General features: G+C 40.8%; 1 protein-coding gene across 2 annotated transcripts in view; it reads left to right on the top strand.

Moving 5' to 3' along the window:
• Positions 1–18685, top strand: part of Pino (protein pinocchio) — a 61945-nt gene that overhangs the window by 36217 nt on the left and 7043 nt on the right. Inside the window, exons 1-2 of one of the 2 annotated variants that reach the window (XM_089593484.1) lie at positions 3917–4498; positions 16967–17033. In XM_089593484.1, coding sequence (XP_089449610.1) covers positions 16984–17033 — 50 coding nt within the window. In that variant the 5' untranslated portion in view covers positions 3917–4498; positions 16967–16983. Of the gene's footprint in view, positions 1–3916; positions 4499–16966; positions 17034–18685 lie in introns of those variants that run through there. The other variant, XM_014355200.2, reaches the window with a different exon arrangement.

Raw genomic sequence — 18685 nt, 5'->3', positions numbered from 1 at the left:
TTTCTTCGGACGGATATTCGTTACAGAAAATTAAAGAATTTTTTATAATTATATTTTTGAAGAAAATTACAAAGACCAGTTCCTTAACAACAAATTCGTCGTTATATCGTAGTTTTTTTTTTTTTTTTTTTTTTTTTTTTTCATCGATGTATTTATGTACTTTGATCTACATAATACATAACTTCACTTTTGTTATCCATTGAATTTTAATCCACATCATTGCGCTAACGATGGCGTTGCGTTGATGTTTTCCAAGAAGCAACAAATTGTCACATTAATCCATGTTCTCGTAAAAGAGAGGTTGACGTAATATATACCGGTATACAGAATTGAAAAATTATTTCCGTCTTCCAGACGAGTTATCTTTGTATAATGGAATATTTTTAGAATACTTTTGTACGTTTTGCTGTTTTCGATGGCAGAGTCTAATTTTAGAAAGGAAGCAATGAATTAAAATTTTTTTTAAATATCTCCGAGTCCGCGACTTAATTTCCATTGAATTAGCCAATGTTTAGAGACAGACTGCAGTTTTGGTAAGAAATTTTGTTATTTGAATCACGTGATGCAACCCAGACAAAATCAAAGCTACCGTATTTTGTCAAGAATAACCAATTTTCAATTAGCGACCGTATAGAATATTTCATCTTTTTCTTTTTTCCAATGCGAATACAGTTACAAAGCACGATTTTCATAAATAAGGAAGAGCAAAGGAGAAAAAGTGCTGGTATATTAATAACCTCAACTCAAGGCTATTGTATTAAGGAAACAACCGACATTTCGTTATCTATTGTACATACATATATACGCCAGAGAATTGGATATTCGCAGTTTGTCATACACGCAGGAAGGTATGCACATTGCGAGACTTCAATGTGCGTATTCGCAAACATCATTGCACAAATGATGTGTACAATTGTTGATTCTAATTTATTTATACAGATAAACAACCGTTTGTCCACAAATCTGTATAAAATAAATTACCATGTGAATCGTTTTTACAAGTAATGGCTCATCAGCTGGTTTTTTTATTGGCTCTTATGTGATAATCAAGTATCTATATGTCTAAATATCTATGATAAACGGCATAAAAGGTCCCGTTGTTTTGTCCCTGAAAACAAAGCCGAAGCTCAAATTGTTTGATTATGTTACAGTTTTGCATTTAACACGAAAAAAGTGAGGGTTCTCAATCAGCAATTTTTCAATTCAGCCGAGAGTCGAGGGGTCCAAAACGAGGTCGAATGTAACGTAAAAGCTGTTTTTGTCCTACATCACATCAGAGCTTGGGATCATAATACTCAAGTACCCAAATGTTTCTGCCCGTGTAGGAGTAACGAGTACGAGTTAACTGGTATGTTTAACGATGCTCGCAGACTCCAATAATACGATTGGGCCAATTATTTTTAGTTTCGCTTGATGCTCATCTGCTTCTTTGCATAATTTACCATAGGAAGCTCTTATAACTTGATCCTAGGCTTAAGGCACGATGTATACAAATATCAGCATTTTGGACTCGTTTTGCAACGCCGCTCGTATAAGTATGCAGGTAAATGTGCAACTATCTCAAAGTGAAACAAGTAGTTTGGTTAATGCAAACAAAGTATGATACATCATGCAAAATCCGACCAATGCACTTTCAAATGTTATTTTACTCCAACACATTGGTAATTTTTTATCAATTTACATTTTTTGTTTTTCTTTATGTCAAGCAACCGTATTGAAGGTTTGTACATTTTTTGAAGATCTGTTGACTTTCTCAACAACACTTTAATCAACATTCAGAGCATGAATGTTAACATTTTTTTTACTTTGCTCCAATGAAATCTGAGTTATAATACAACAGAGTTGTAATTTTATAAAATCTATAACTTTTCTGGCCATATATTTAGTAAATAACTATATTCGGTACCTCCCACGTAAAAGTATCATCAATGAATGCGTGTAAGCAAATGATTGTATCTGACGCATTTAGGAAGGAAAGTGGTTTCGTCTCCATATATATATACATATACACATCAATGGATTAAAACTTGCCAACCGATTGTGTTTGCACGTGTCGGACGCGTGAGCGTTTATGCATACGTCGTTTGGCTGCGAATTTCAATTCCAACTTTATAAATATACACCAAACGAGCAGCTTATCGGTTGTCCGAGCGTTTTTTTGTCTTTCCCCTCCCGTTACGCATAGCTGTTACGTTCGCGTGCCATTAAAGAAAAAAAGCCCCGAGTTAACCGTGTCGGGGGTTCACTAGAGTTGCTAAAAGCGTCCCATTACGAAAAGGAAAAAAAAAAAAGCCCGATTGCGTGGTAAATGTATGTTTGATCGACAGGCACAAGAGCACTTGTTTTCTCTGCTCGCGAAATTTTGTGTTTTTTAAACAAATGTCCATCACAACAGCCTACGCTCGGGTCAATGGCACCGTGTAGGTACTGGATTAAAAGCCCCCCGAATGTATGTCCATGTCCACACTGCCATCCACGAGTAAGTACATATCGTGGATGCATGCCAGTGTATAGTGGTAATGGGCATGAATATATATATATATATATATATATATATATATAGCATGGACACAAAGTTGGATATTATTCTCCGTATAGTTACGCAATAATGTATGTACGTGGCCTAGTTCTTTTCACGACTGTACGGCGTATAGCTGATGCTTAAAGTGCCGTATGTGGGCTACTTTGATAGCTAGTATAGTGATCGTGTATTTAGGAGGGAGCGTGTTCTTCCTGGGGAACATTTGTGCGGATGGGGTCGATTTGTCCGACTCTGGTAGGATAATGCGATTCAAACTGTAATGACGCGCGAATTGTTCGATATTTTTTGCACTCGTTGAATTTGAGAGGTATTGTTTTTGACCTTAACTGTTTTTTTTTTTTTTTTTTTTTTTTCCCCAAGTGTGGGGCCATCGTTGGGTAAGTTGGAAATGTGTTATGCTCGTGTAAGGCTGTTAAAGCGTGAGTTGATGATTTTTTTTATCTGGGCTACGTTTTGGTACACAATCTTATCATCATCACGTGTCGAAATAAAACAGATTTCAGATTTCAGTTTGACGATCAAACGTATGATAGTATTGAAAAAGAAAAAAAAAACACATCTTGAAACTGCCAACTAGAGTTACTCATTATATCAACAGTAACTTCAACTGTACCCACAATGTGGTTTTAAAAATAGAACCATATTATTTCAACTGGTTTGGAGTGTAAAATTATATTTTTACGTTATTTGCTTGAGAAAATAATTGCCACTTATCACCCGACAAAGTGTGAAATGCAGAAAAGAACGAAAAGCCATGAAATAATGTTGAAAAAGTTACAAAAACCCGAACTTTCTCCCGCAACGATGATTCTTCGTGCTGTACGTTTGATCAAATTGACGCTAAAAAAAAACCCCAGAGCTAAAAATAAAACCTGAAATTAAAACACTCGCGCATGTAAATGATAAGTGAGTATTTGGTACAACGAGTAGGTATATCAAAAGGTCTACTTATCACCCGATCGCGCTTCATTAAATTGACATTTAAAGAAAAGAGAAAAAACCGTGTGGGATAACAAAAAAAAAAAAAAAAAAAAAAAAAAAAACATGGAAATTTAGTGTAAAACACAACAAAATATGTACAGAAGTGATAAGTCATTTCGGGGCACGAGCAAAGGCGCTTTATATGTATGTTAACGACAGCCTGTCGTGCTATCTCTCTCTCTCTCTCTCTCTTTCTCACCTCGATGATCTGATCCCCCCACACACACATCTCCCCTTCCTTGTTTTTCCCCCCGTCCTCGTTTGAATTTTTGTCCGTTGCCGTATTATAAAACGAAACGGAGACAGAAGCCCAAGAGCGAGAGAGTCCCCCCGAACCCACACACACACGGACTCCTAGACGGCGCCGTCTCCGTCGGCCCCCCCGCGCTCTCTCTCTCTTCTGTATCTCCGCTTTTATATCTCTTTGCTCCCTCCTCCTCCTCCACTCTCTCTTCGGGTGTGTGGGTACACCCTGGCTTTCCAACACCGAGAGCGACTCTCCGTGTGCGCGCTGCCCCACCCGCGCGTCTCCTGCTCGCTATCTTTTTCCCACTCGGTCCGACCTCTCTTATAAAAGCCAAGCGACGCCGCCGCGCCAGCTTCAGTACAACTTTGAGGCTCGCACACGTTATTATCCTCGTACTATAAACGTCAGTTTCCTTTTTCTTTTCTTTTTTTCCAAGCCTCTTTTCCGAATGATTACATTGGAAAATTGAGGGGGGGAAAAAAAAAACATCAAGTATCCATTTCATCGAGTTCATCGTGACAATTTACAACTCGCATAGAATATACAACAGTGGGACAATTCGTGTGGCCGTATACAGTGTGGTGTGCACAGCAGTTGCAAACTTACTTGCAGCGAATAAAAACAAATAAAAATAAAAAATAATCCTCGGAGTTTATCAAGTGTTGATCGTCCAGATCGCAGAGAAATCTGGGACATTGAACAACCAAGTACTTGTTCCTCGAATCATCGTAAGTTTGAAATATTACTTTTTTTTTTTTTTTTTTTATAGAAAAAAAGCTCTGGAATGTTTTTTTTCTTCTTTTCATCACTTTTTCAATGTGTACAATCGTGCACGCATGCGTAACCCAAAAGAGAAAACGAATAAACGGTATGCTCGTTTGCTCGTCCAAGTATACATTTTCTTGTTATTATATATAGTATAGGTGGACGAAAATAGCACACGCACGCACACACGTTGTAGAGACGGACACACGAGGGAAATCGCGCGCCAAAATCGATCCGCCTGTATTCTCGGATGCACGAGAGAAAAACCCTCTCCTCGACCCGTAGCTCGTTCATAAATTTATATAACATACACGTTTTACAACCCTATCGTGTATAATAATATGATGTGTACGATTTGCGCGCGTGTATATACGTGACACCGTAAAAAAAGGTCACTCCCTACGGTATATAGAAACAACGGGAGACCAAAACGGGGACGCGCTATCGATTTGCACGAGTGCCCCTATGGCTGCAGCATCATCAGCTAACGGAGTCTGCGGATGCACCGAGAGAGGCTTTTTATGGTAAAAAAAAAAAGAATAAAACAAAAGGGTTCGGGGAAGGATATTACACCTACAAACAACAGTTAGCAAATGAAGCTCATCAAACGGTGATTCACGGGCTAAACGAACTATGATGTTGTAATAACAATTACGCGTTTTCTCATAGCAACTGATGACTAAACTCTGCTCTACGTGTACCGGATGTATCCCCCATAGTATTTCCCAATCTTTAAAATCGTTTAAATAACAATAATAATGAATAAAAAATAAAAAAAAATAATAGTAATAATAAACCAAACCGGTCCAAGTTCATCGGAGCACGACCATAGGCTACACTGTATATGTATACGTGCACACAAACACATCGTTTTCTACGACTACAAATATCGAGACAAATATGATGTATAATCATGCACTGCACCAACAACAGGCGCATGCGCTCTGTTGGCTACGAGCACTAAAGTTCAACCCCTCGCGTAGCGTGCGACCCCTTACAACATTGTACATACCTGTCTTCTCCTCCTCCTCCTCCTCCCTTCGTCCCAGACCCTGACCAGCCTAAGAGCACATTTTCTCCCCTCCCCCCCAACCCTTTTATACCTACCCTGTACGTATACCATCGTCGTGATAACTAACATCGACGAGCACCGCGTGGCAGTGTTTATGAACCCCACCCCTTTCACCCTTGATACTGGGCTACTTTTTGTCGTATTTTTTTTTTTTTTTTTTTTTTTTTTTTTTAATTTCAAAATCCATACGTACACTCGTGTCGTGTAAAACACAGCGATGAACCGCGCGCTTCTCTTGTAACGATTATTGCGTCTCTCTCTCTCTCTCTCTCTCGTGATGCGAAAGGAGGTCGCCGCGGGGCCGCAAAGTACAATATAGAACCCTGCCGGAGGTTCCGTACAGGGTGTGCGTGTGTACCTATACATACCTGTGAGCTTTTGGATTGCATTTGCGAGTATGTATATTATATCGTTGGAGATTCTCGCATTTTTGGCTAGCAAAATAAAAGATGTATCGATACCGAGTCGTTTGGGTGTATCGGGCATTTCGGGTGCTCGGCCTTTCGGGAGACAGAGAGAGAGAGAGAGAGAGAGATAGATTTTTCCTCGGAAGAATCCTTGCCTTCTAGTGAGATTGAATTTTTCCACGCTGCAAAGCTCAAGCTGTCACAACAACACCTCCCTCCCTCACCTTTGTCGTAAAGTCGAAACTGCGCGCATTGTTCCTCTCTCGGGCGATCATTGCCTACCTTCGAGTTTTTATGGCCCCTTTCGCTCTGCCCATCGGATATATATATATACGTACACAACTAAATTGGTTCTGCGAACAGTGCACTTATACGGTACAAGTGTATGGGTACACAAGATATTATTGCGCTGCGCGAATTTCTCACTGATGACTGCGTACATGGCTGCAGGTAGCGCAATGCGGTGGGTTGCCTCGAGTTATGTGTGTGTATACACTCTCGCGCTTTTTTACGATACCCCAGCGTGCAAATACATATACACCAACGTACCTGTGAATTTTTTCCGATGTCTGGTTTTTGTTGATAAAAACGCTTGCACGTAACATTTTGATGAAACGGTGGTAAATTTTACCGACTATGTCATTGTTGCAACCACAAAAAGAGAGATAGAGATAATGCATCAATTGTTTGTTTGTTCAAAACGATGACATACTTGATTTGAAACTCCGATTTCGATCAATCAGCGATTCAAAGTAAAAGATATACGATGGACTGTCGTGTCGATTCGATCGATAGGCAAAACGGCCCGAGTCGTTTGGAATTTCAAGATAAAGTAAGGTTCGGACGCTCTACAATTACAAAAGCCCGTGTCGATACTGCTTGCCAACTTTGGTACGATAAAAATAGCTTCATCTTGCACGTGCAAACGAAAAAAAAAAAAACCAGCCTTATAAGTTGGACTTGTGGGCGTTGACATTGTAAAAGGTTCCCAAGGAGCTGCCGAACAACAAAACTCCCTACGTGAACCACGCAATATCCAACTGGTACCTACGCTTGGAGAAAATGAGTATATTTGTGTAAAATGCACTTTGGCAAATGAATCATGCACCATGATCATTGTGAACTCGAGCGAAACCCCGAGCCACTATCAAACGAGTACGCATTTATTTGTGTGTACCCCATGCGCGTATTACAAAGTTGCGCAATCGTTCAAAACAACTCTACATAAATGTGTGACACCCGAGAGAGAGAGAGAGATAAAAAGCGCGAAAATGCATACACACATGCTCTGTATTGTGTATATACGTGCACGCGCGGGCGGGAAAAATCGATGACCAGCGGGGAAAAATCGGGCTACGAGAGCGTAGTACAAACGTAGTACAGGGTACGCAAACTTCTTCTCGTCATCTCGATGCTGCTGTGCCTATATATATATATTTTATTGACAACTCCCCCAGATTTATCGCTATGAATCACAGTTAGCGGCTTTTCCGACTTTTCGGAATCGTAAATACGAACGAGTAACCGCTGATGAATTGCCCAACGGAAAATCACGTGTAGTGTTTACGTGGAGACATATTATAGCCTTCGATGAGCAACGGTCGTATCGTAGCATTTACGCTTTCCACCGAACGATGAACGAAAAAAAAATCGTTATTCTCTAGAACTTGCAGTCGTTCAAAAGTATATCGCGGTTCTCTCTCTGAGGTATGTGTGTTTACGTGGTCGCTCGGAGGTTTTTTTTTTTTTTTTTTTTATCTTTGATGACCGCACGCGTGGAGAAACGTGTGTTTGTTGATACCACCACTACTGTTGTTGTTTTTGTTATCTCTTGACTATATCAAATTAAACAACTTAACGATTCCGTTGATTTTTATGCGTTGGATTGTGCGCAAGATCGCTCTGGTGAAACTTCACGAAATAGGTAAATCACACGCTCGTCTTGTGCGACGAACGTTGTTATTGTTGTTCTCTTTTCAACTCCTATGTCCTGGCGCTTTGGATTTCGGACGCCTAATGAAATTGAAAAAAGGGATGGAAAAAATATACATATACGCTTATGATTCATCTCTTCGGAACTAATTGAACGTGACAGAAATTCGATGACACAATGAAAACCCCAAATTTTGTCGTGTGGAGCACAATAGTTTGCAACATCGACTTCTTGGGTACAACGAATAATTTCAAGTAGGAAGCCCATCAGGTCTATGTGATTAAGACCCTCTTATCAATCGAGTCATCACAGTTGCAAGCCCTAAACCATCCAAAGTTTCTTTTCGTTATATGTACGCAGTTGCATTGAATGAGGGCGGAAGGAAGAAGAATACGTATCTCCGGATAAAAGAGCTTCCGTTGTTGTCGCCGGCATCCGGTACGCGCCTCCGTCCACTTACAAAGTCTCTGTATAAGCAAACGTCAGACGCACTGTCAGATTACGGAGGGATTGGTAATAAAAGAAATTGTTTGTTTTCATCGGGGTTTGTTGAGCTTATTGTTGTGCAGGTGTGTTCACGAGAAAGACACACGATTTATGAGCTTTTTTTTTTATAAAAGAGAAGGAGGAGGAGGTGTAGTCAATGACGCGTCTACCTATACACAAAATAAACTTAGTAAACGTATTCAACGCGTTCTGATGCATCGATAAAAAAAAAAAAAAAAAAAACAAATAAACGTGATTCAGCTACATTTCAGCTTTATATGCGTATGCTATTTGCATATATGTATCTACATATCTACATCGTACACAGGGAACAAAGTGAAAGTTAATAACGTGTAGTCCGTGGAGTAAACAAAAAAAGTGCGTCTAAATTTAGTTGGCCACGTGGTACTGCTTTTGAGGCCTTTTCCCAGGACTCGTCCTTAATATTCATCGAGAGGCACGCACGCTAGACTCCGATCAATATGTATTATTAATGAACCGGGGGGGGAAAAAAAAAAAAAAATCTGAAGAGCAGTGACAAAAAAAACGATTTCCCCATACTGTGCCTTTATTTTTAACGAAAGGAGACCTTAGCAGCCATCCACCTTGGCCACACGCGCGCATTAATTCAACGCTGTCCCTGCAAGGTCTCAATACATACACATCTCTACTTGGTAATTTCGAACTCGTGCAGGTATGTGATCGTTTTCCGCCTCGTTTGTTTTTTCCTTCGATTTTCACTACACGTCAAACGTAGACGCATCACAGTACGAGAGGTACAAAGCTCCCAGACAAAAAGCTCGCGTTTTACCGTTAAAAAAAAAGGTTCAATTGATTTATTAGCCACAAGCAGGTAAACTTTAATGACAATAAAACCCCAATTGAGGAGTAAAAATTAAATAAAAGCTCGTGGCCGGCAGACTACAGAGGCCGCAGGTACAGCGTATCCAGACGAAGAAAGCCATCCACAAAAAAACAAGTCCTTTCATTACCCCGTAAGTATATATTTATTGTGTACCCACATCACTCGCCCTCGACGACTTTCTCGTTTCACGTTTACCCATGGGATAGGTACTTTTGTACATTATTTTACGAGAAAGGGAGATGTAGATTATTATTATTATTATTATGTGCCGTCGTTGGTTATAAGTCAATACGTATGTGCTGGATGCAGGCTACTTACTTGTGTATACCTATACGTGTAATACACTCTGCAGACGCAAAAGTTACTTACAGCTCGACGGACGTTACCACCGTTACCTCCACCACCACCACCTGCAGTAGCCCCATATATACATATACCAAGCCATTGCGAATCCCCATGAGCTTTTTCCGTCGCCGTGGTTTCCGAAGGTTGTCGACCCCATTTCCACCCTTCGGCGGAGAGAAGAGCCACTCCCTCCCCCCACCCCCTTCGTCTGACTATACGTTGACTAGTACTATCTATATATACCTATGCACTACCACACGCATGTCGAGAGCGAAAGAAGCTGAGAGGGAAAAAATTTCCTCTCCTCTTTGCTCGTGTGTGTATATATATATATGTGTGTATGTACACCTGTAGATAGATACTTTGTGCGAAAGAACGTGAAATTTCTACGCAAAAGTGTATGCATTTTCTCAAGCTTTTCTTTCCCGATACTTTTATCCGTATATTTTATCGCTTCTTCCTACTGGGAATTCGGAACATTACAATATTTCAATGGGCTCTCGCACCTGTATTAACATCATTTTTCGCCCGCAAGTGCATCACCACGAGCGAATCGATTCTTCTCTCTTCTTTCGGGACATCTTGTCTATAATGTTGTGCCGTGTGTATTTCAATTCTCCCGGCTTACGATGGAAAAACACAAGATCCATCCACATCCTACGTGCCGAGACTTGCGAGTGGGTGCAGGTGACGACTTTGGTGTACCAAGCGGCTTTTAGCAGGAATAATCTTTAAATTCTTCGGCATTTATATAAATATTATAATATATTATGTTACCGATCGAAAGTGCGATGTTTCGGTTCTACAGGCCACACAAGCGAATAATAAACATTACGTTCCTCGAACCTTTTTGCTACTGGACAGCTACTGGAGGTTGAGGGGGTGGACGATTAAAAACTTTGAGTCCCCGCTACTTGTTTGTTTTTTTTTTTTTCTGTCGAGCTTCACGAAGACTATCGGTGTACAACCAATGTACCCTCTGATTTGATCTTCAGTTGTATACTTTATAATACGTATAGCTAAGAATAACTACGTGAACAATCATATTTATAGATCGGCTTACGATCGGTACAGTGTATCGTTATACACAGGCACGCGAAAATTCCGTGCGCCAAATATACGTATCTTCATCATCATCATCACCGGGTGTACCGGCTAATCTTAGCTCGGTAGGTGTGCAGAGTATAAATATATATAAATATATATATATATATATACATTGCAAATGCACCGCCTCCTCCTTCTGGTTACCTTGGGCACACGTTATATATACAACGCGCTCTTGAAGTTATACTCCGTTGAAACGGAGCCACACGCGCGGGTCCCCTATAGTGGCGATTCCGTTGGCGCCAAGCAACTTGGCTGCTATCTCGCACTCGCCGCAGGAGTCCACCTTGAGCTTGACAAACTGCAACTTTTTGCTTTTTTCACACAAAACTTTCGTAATCCGCACGCCCGGCTGTGTTTACCGCGATTATACCCGAGGGTATAGGTGTATATAAATATGTACATGCATAACGATAAAATCGTCGTTTCGATGGGTAGATAACGAGGCCGATTGGCGTATAAAAATGAGTTGACGGGTCACCGCTCTGTTATGACTATACCAATCCTCGTAAACCAAGTAACCGCAGGGAGACGCGTTCAGCGAGTACGAGAAAAAAAAAAAAAAAAAGACTCCGAGCGCTTTTGATTATGCAACGAAAAAGTAAAGAAAAAAAAAAAAGGAACGAGCTTGAAGCGCGTGAATCGACGACGTCACGAGGTTTGGTGGATGTAATATTCATCACCGCGGCAGAAAAGCTCCCTCCGGTATGACGTCTCCGTCGAGCTTTTGCTTACAAAGTGTGGCACGCGCTTTAGCGATGGATCGGAACCTCGATGTATGGCCGAAGCTTTTTTTTTTTTTCTTCCCAACTTCTCCATCTCCAACGGGTGAGAGCTTGCACGTTACGTTGAAATCGTTAAAAGCACGTACGCCCCGGCCGTTTTACGCGAGTCCACGGAAACAGCTTCGTTTTATATTTTCTCTTGCTCCTGATTGAACCGCGAGCGTTAATTTTAATTGGCCCTCGCTTCGAGAGGCAGCTCGACAATTTCAATCTCGCACGACTCGCGGGAAATCGAACTCTTCGGGAAGTTGTGACTCGGCTTGATTTTAATTTTCGCTGGCGATGGTACTTGGTAATTTTTCGTAATAAATTGAAAAAGGGGGATAAAACAGACCAATAGGGGGGGGGGGCACAAATCGATAGAAAGACGAGAGAGCTGTGAGTGCAGGAGGCAAGTTGTGCAAGTTTTTTTTTAACTTTCCTCGCGCGCATGGAAGGGAAACGTTTTCACGCTCGTACGTGTATATTGTATGTACGATCGGTTTCACTTGCTCAACAATTGCTGCTCGCGCGAGTCGTGACGAGTTTTTTTTTTTTTTTTTTTTTTTCTCTGGTATTCTTTATCACTGTTCCATGTAGGAGTAAAAAAAAAGACGCTAATTGACACGCGCGCCATGGGACACATTGATTTTTCTTCGAACGGAAATATATAGTTGCAAGCACACGCGACAAGGTGAGAAAATCATGGTAATTACGTAAACTCTGCGCGTGCAGTCTCGTTGCCGTATTTTTCTGTCAACGCGATGTGGTTGAATCGGAGCAAATATCATTTCGGTGTCTCCTATAATAGGCGCAGTTGAGTTACATATAGGTACACTTTTCGCGCGAAAAAACTCATCGTTGATTCAGTACGCGCAACCTCTTATCATGTAGATTATGAGGAACGCGTGTATGCACACACGTATTATGCGTGTAATACACAAATCACCTGGCTCTGACTTGTCCATTGTTTCACTTTTTTTTCTTTCTTCTTTTTTTTTGCGTTTTACACGTGTATTGTCACACCGTACTCGTATACACTATAGCTGATATGCAACGTATCGCTGATCGGATTCCATATACCTCGTACACACATCTCTCTCGATGATGTACCGTATATAAAACACGCGACGCTTTGCACCGCCATCCTTGGTCGAGTAATTATCGTTGTCCTTAACGATTTCACACGAAATGCGTGAGGTCATTGCACAAAAGTTATGCGCCTTCGATGCAACGATTGCCACCAAATGTCGTATCGAAGTTACAGTTTTTCCATACGCGTAAAACGATGTACTTGTGCATGTATACAACACAATAATATATCGTTGTCGCGCGCGCAGTGACGCAATTATCGGCTCTGCTTCTCCTCTTCCTTGAAGCGCTTATTGTTGAAAAAGAGCATTGTGTGCACACAAAACAATCGACCGGTAATGCGTTGCGATTGACGTCAGCCGATTGGTCGATACGGGAGCTAATGACGAGGAAAATTTCGGGAAGCCAAGTGCAGGGTATTACACACACCCGCTATATGCACCTGTCGATCGTCATCCCTGCAACGCGAAGACGATCCCGTAAGCTTTCGGCAAGTGCTTCAATGGAGATGCGGGGAAAAATTTTCCCAACGCAACTCGTTTACAGTTGTTGTATGTATAGATTATCTCGTAATTTGCGTCATACGCTTGTTTGTGTTTACGTGGAGTGTCTGATGACTTTCACTTTCCCTTTTTCTTTTCTCCGATGCCTATACTCGCGCCAATCGATTTTTTACCTACACCCACGCGCGAAGAACGATCGCAGAAGCTCCATTTGATATTTAGCAGCAACGCTTATCCCGCGCAGTGTACAATATATATATATATATATATATATACGAGCCAGGATTTCATCGAAAATTCAACGAATAAAACAAACCGTTCGTTGTCAAGCGAAAGCCTCCCTTGTCATTCGGAGGAGGAGATAATACAGATATATTTATTCTAGTTGCACCTTGTGGCTGTTGGTGTTTGAGTGAGAATATTGTAGGGATTTACAGAAAGAAACAGGATCACAGAGGTACACTAATAATATAGGAAAGGATACAAAGGGATGATTTTAAAAACAGCACCCCCGACGCGCAGTAAAACTCCATTGGTTTCCTGCGATGTATGTACCGCCGATACCTGTAGTAAGAGTACCTCCGCACTTCAAGAAAAGAAGAAGAAGTCCTTGACATTCTATCTCGCGTCTCTCTCCTCTGCGGTCTCGTCGTAACCGTTTTGCCATTGGTGCCGTTATGTTGCTGCAGAGGCTCTCTCTCTCTCTCTGCTCAATGTTATTGCTGTATACATAAATGATGTATAGGTGCCGAGGCAAGTAACTCTGCTTCATTTGCCAGTGCGTATGTGTATATATACTGATTATCCTCGATTGAAACGCACATCGCGCTGACCTCCTTTTCTCGCGTTGTATTTACACGCGACGCGCAGGTGTAAGAAACAAATACTTGTTATTTTCCCTCTTGGCCATCGTAATCATTATATTGCCACCGCTAATAACGTTTGTTGAAGGGAAGAGGCCTCCTCCTCTTTTTTTTTTTTTTTTTTCTTTTTTTTTGCACACAAGTGCTGGATTGAGAGCGCGCCTGTGTATGTATATCTATATGATATTCGTGCTTGTCAGTGGCCGCATTTTTCACGATTACCCAACGAGGGGCCTTGCCGGTGGCGCCAGCCCGACGCCTCTTTGGAAAGAGATAGTGGAAAAAAATAAAACATATATATACATGCCCACTTGGTTTTCTGGTCTATGCGTTTACGCACGCGTTACATATACCATACAGGCGTTCGCGTACTTTCTAAACTGTACAAATAACAGTTTTGATGTACCTACATACTTATTTCTCTTTTCTTTTTATCTTACAATATCACGGGGTATCCAATACGACCAACAGTAAGTTTGCTTTTTTTTTTTTTTGTTTTTTCCTCCGCTTGTATCCTCTCGGATATGAGTGACCGTCATTTATAATCACCCGCTATTATGATCCAAAAGAGCCGTCGGCACATACATGTGTATATACATATAATATATATATATATACTTATCTGCCGTGGTTACAGCTAAAAATAGACGCGGCCGCGCTCGGATTCGGGCTCAGGGTCGAGGAACTTGGAGAGCCACTAAGAGTCACTGCAAGCTGGTACATCCTCTCTTCCTCTTATGTAAATATCCAACGCATCGGTGGACAACTTTTTTTTTTTTCTTCTTCTTTTTTCATCGCTCGTGGCGAAATTTTGTTTGTCCCTTGCGCTTGAAAAATGCAATATTTATCTCGGAGGGTTATCGGGAGGGGCCCCATTTGTTTCCAATAACTATATATACGTATACGAGTGCTCGGAGGAAAGGGGATTTTCTTTTTATTCGGTTCCAAGGGTTGGCCGGGAGTCAAATATATTTAACGACCCTATCGTACCCGCAAAGTTGCAATAAATCACAATGGCTCGACAGAAACAAACAAAAACGTCCAATGTCCCTCGGTTTTGAGGGTGCGTGGCATAATAAACCCAGAGGCCTCTCTTCACACGTACGTTGTTTTTGCACTTGAGTGCGCGCATACCTCGAACTTTCACGGGCAAAAGGTGTAACGCGTTGTATCTTGGCCGATGGGAAACCCATACGAGAGAGCGCCAGGCCAGCATCTTTCGTTTTGATCGTGGAGAGAAAGTATACCTGAGCAAGTTCCTTGTGTATACGTATACATGCAACGCACAAACTGTTTGCGACTCGATGCTGCGGCAACGCTTATATTCTGCATTTATACCTACCGAGAATGAATTTCTTGGCCAAGGACTCGGGTATAATTTGTGTACATATATTATATCGACACTTGTGAAATATACCGAATTCGCGCGCCCATTCAGGTGCCCATTTAACTTATGAGTTGGCCCATAACTCGCATCATCGGCAAAGATGACGGTGATATCGTGTGTAATAAATCGCGTCTCAACTCCAGTCGGCACGCCAATGGACAAAAGAAAACAGCGTATGTATATGTACGATGACCTTGATGCATCAGTTCTTCTTCTCCTTGTCATACTATATATATGCACGTCGACCCGAAAGGGGCTACCTCTTATATTTTCGCGTAAAATCGATGACCTTTCTCTCTCTCTCTTCCTTTCAAAGGCTCGATTGCACGTCACATCGTACAGATACTACATTATATATATTGGCGTGTATATGCGCGTACGCACGCATACAAAAATGACGTTCGAGGGTCTTAGTATGGTAGAATTAGCTAAAAAGCATAACGATATTCCTGAAATTCTGACTAGCTCGAAAAAACATTGGGTAGTAGTTTCAAATGGAATTTAACAAGTAGAAATATCAGCAAAAGCCCCCCAAAAAATGGCCAAAACATGTTTTTCACGTCTAGAAGGAAACCGAAGGATCGTACATAAAAAAGTGTTGTGTGAAAAAGATGTACAATTTTAAGACGAACAAAATGAGCCGCGTTGGGTTCAGTTGGATTTAGCCGTTTTTTCACAAATCGCAAAAAACTGTCACTTTGAGCCATTTTTTCGAAATTCAATAACTTGCATTCTATAAAATATTTAGAGCTAAAATTTTAATACAAGACAGATATCATAGCCCTTACCATACACACAAAATTTCAACTTAATCGGCTTTAAACTTTTCGCGAAAAAATGTCCTCTCGAAAAATGGTCATAAAAAAGTTGTTAGCCAACATAGGTACATTTTTGAAACGTATTTCGCTTCGTCTATATCTACTCTACAACTATCTAAAATGCCATTCATTTTGACTAATTCTTCCGTACTATCCGAGTACGAATTCGCGGGCCTCTGGTACACTTTTCTTTCGGGATTGGGTAAGTAAGTATATGTAATTCAAGTACAAAAAACACCGTTTCCGGCCGCGAGTCTCCCCACCGGTGCCAAGTCCCATCATGATAAAAATAAAAGCTTCGACGCTGTCTTCGGCTGTCTGATTTAGCCGCGAGCAGGACTTTGCCTTTTTTCTCGGAATAGCTGGTCCTTGCTCGACGACCTTCGACCGATCGTCTAGCGCATCAGAGATAACTTTTATCGGCATGTATAGTGTCCCCTGATAAGCTCACCGGCGTGTAAAATGGCCAGAGGCACCAGCATTATCTTATTTTTGAGGGAATTGAGATGGAGCCACACAAAAAATAGAAAAACGCATGAAAGTTCTGATAACGGAAGCTCACGTGATTTCTTTGTTCAATAAAGAATTGTAACTTTTGAAATATATTTTCTACCACACCGTAAATCCAAGCAATGCTAAGTTACACGGTTTAAAGTGTGTAGTTACAATTTTTGTTTTTTATCAAGCACATAATATAGATAATTATTATATAATTATTATTAAGAATAAGGATAATTATTATTAAGAAAATATGATTAATGTTTGTTCGTATTGTTGTTTATGTTACAGGCGCACGCGGAAACAACATGTCGGCCACGACCTTTCAAACGACCACTGAAAATCTCTCTCGTCACGGGTAAGTTTCACACGAAACTAATTACGCCGATTACTATCTTTTCCTCAATCTATTACACGCAGTTCGTGAGCTGCCATCCGTACTGTATAGTTACCTACGCTGCTGATGCTGCTATATACATGTATATGTGTGTATACACGTATATTTGAATTATTACAGTCTTTCTCGCTGTTGGCAATGAAATTGAATTTCTTGCTTTGAAATTGAACATACATATGATGAACATGCGATGAATTGATGTATTTAAAAAAAAAAAAAAAAAAAAAAAAAACGTCATTTCAACTCGTGTGCGATAGTAACCCTTTTATTTAATAGACGTATACGACTACGCACCGTTAAAATAGAACCGTTTCCTTTTCAACCTTTACCCATACAATTCTGCACCTCGCGGGTGCCTAAATATAGAAACTCATGTTCAACTGAAACGCGCGCTATACTCGAGTATAAGCATATTATATTATTTCTAAATCAAGCCACGCAGTATATCTTGGACTAACAATAGAGGACGAACAAAAAAGTGTATACGCGTATATAGTTATATACATATATAAACATCCGAGTAGTAGGTGCGCTTTACTTTGTTACACTTATATATACGGGGATACAAGCGCACGACGCGTTTGAAATTTCAATCGGGTCTTTTTTCAGGATGATTCGCTCGCACTATTGTACACAGGTGTATAAATGCACGCGGATGACTAAGTGCCGTTTGCAAATGCGATGCTTGTGCGCGACATGCTCCATCTCTCTCTTTGATTTTAAAATCAGAACAGCGCAAATTGCATATATTTGTTTGCTAGTATATACATATAGAAAATCGATTATTAATTATTAATTCCCATCAGGAATCGATTGGAAAGACAAGGGATGCATCTGCGTATCCGTGAAATAACATATCCGCGACAGAGCGTGGAAGTACAAGGAGAAAAAGAACAATGAAAAGCACATTTTTTTCTTTTTTTTTTTTTTTTTTTTTTTTCTACTCAACGATTCGCAGGAAGTGAATCTTGAATCTTCGTTTTTTTTTCTGCATTACGCGGAAATGAATCGTACAGAATAGATGTCACCGGGGGATTTTTCGTTGTTGCGCTGCTTCCTACCGTGCTAAAGGATCTACTTGCAACGAATACAAACAAACAAACAAATCCACTTCCGGCCACTAAAAACGACAAGGTCGAGCAATCCCGAGGATATCATAAAAATTGCCAACGAAACCGCTCAACATACCCCGCCACGCGAGAGATTTTTGTCACTCGCTGTACGCGCGTTTCGCAACGACGAAGTTACGAAAGATCGTGTGCGGATCGGCTGCAGTTACGTCGACGCTATACGTGTAACTTGCAAGTAGACGCGTCGAGCGCGATTTATTGTGATTTATTTATTCATACGGTGTATCTGTCAAGGCGGGCGGTACACTGATAGATAACCTTATCGCTTTGGAAAGATTAGAGTTGCGATGGCATCCAATAGGTACCCATGATTGAATCAGTACCGATCGCAGTCGATTGATTGAGTTCACCAAAATCGTGCACATTTATGTACTACGGTTTTTTACATCGGGACCCGCTTGAAAATCAAAGAGACGTGAACAAACATTACCGAAGGAAAAAAAAAAAAAGAAAAAAAAAATCGTTAATAAATCGCGGCTTGTT

The sequence above is a fragment of the Copidosoma floridanum genome, unplaced genomic scaffold, assembly GCF_036245765.1.
Source record: "Copidosoma floridanum isolate Cflo_tuat_1 unplaced genomic scaffold, Cflo_Japanese_pri ptg000019l, whole genome shotgun sequence".
NCBI classification, from domain to species: domain Eukaryota; kingdom Metazoa; phylum Arthropoda; class Insecta; order Hymenoptera; family Encyrtidae; genus Copidosoma; species Copidosoma floridanum.
The sequence above is the reverse complement of the archived record's forward strand: the minus strand, read 5'-3'. Positions and strand labels throughout refer to the sequence as shown.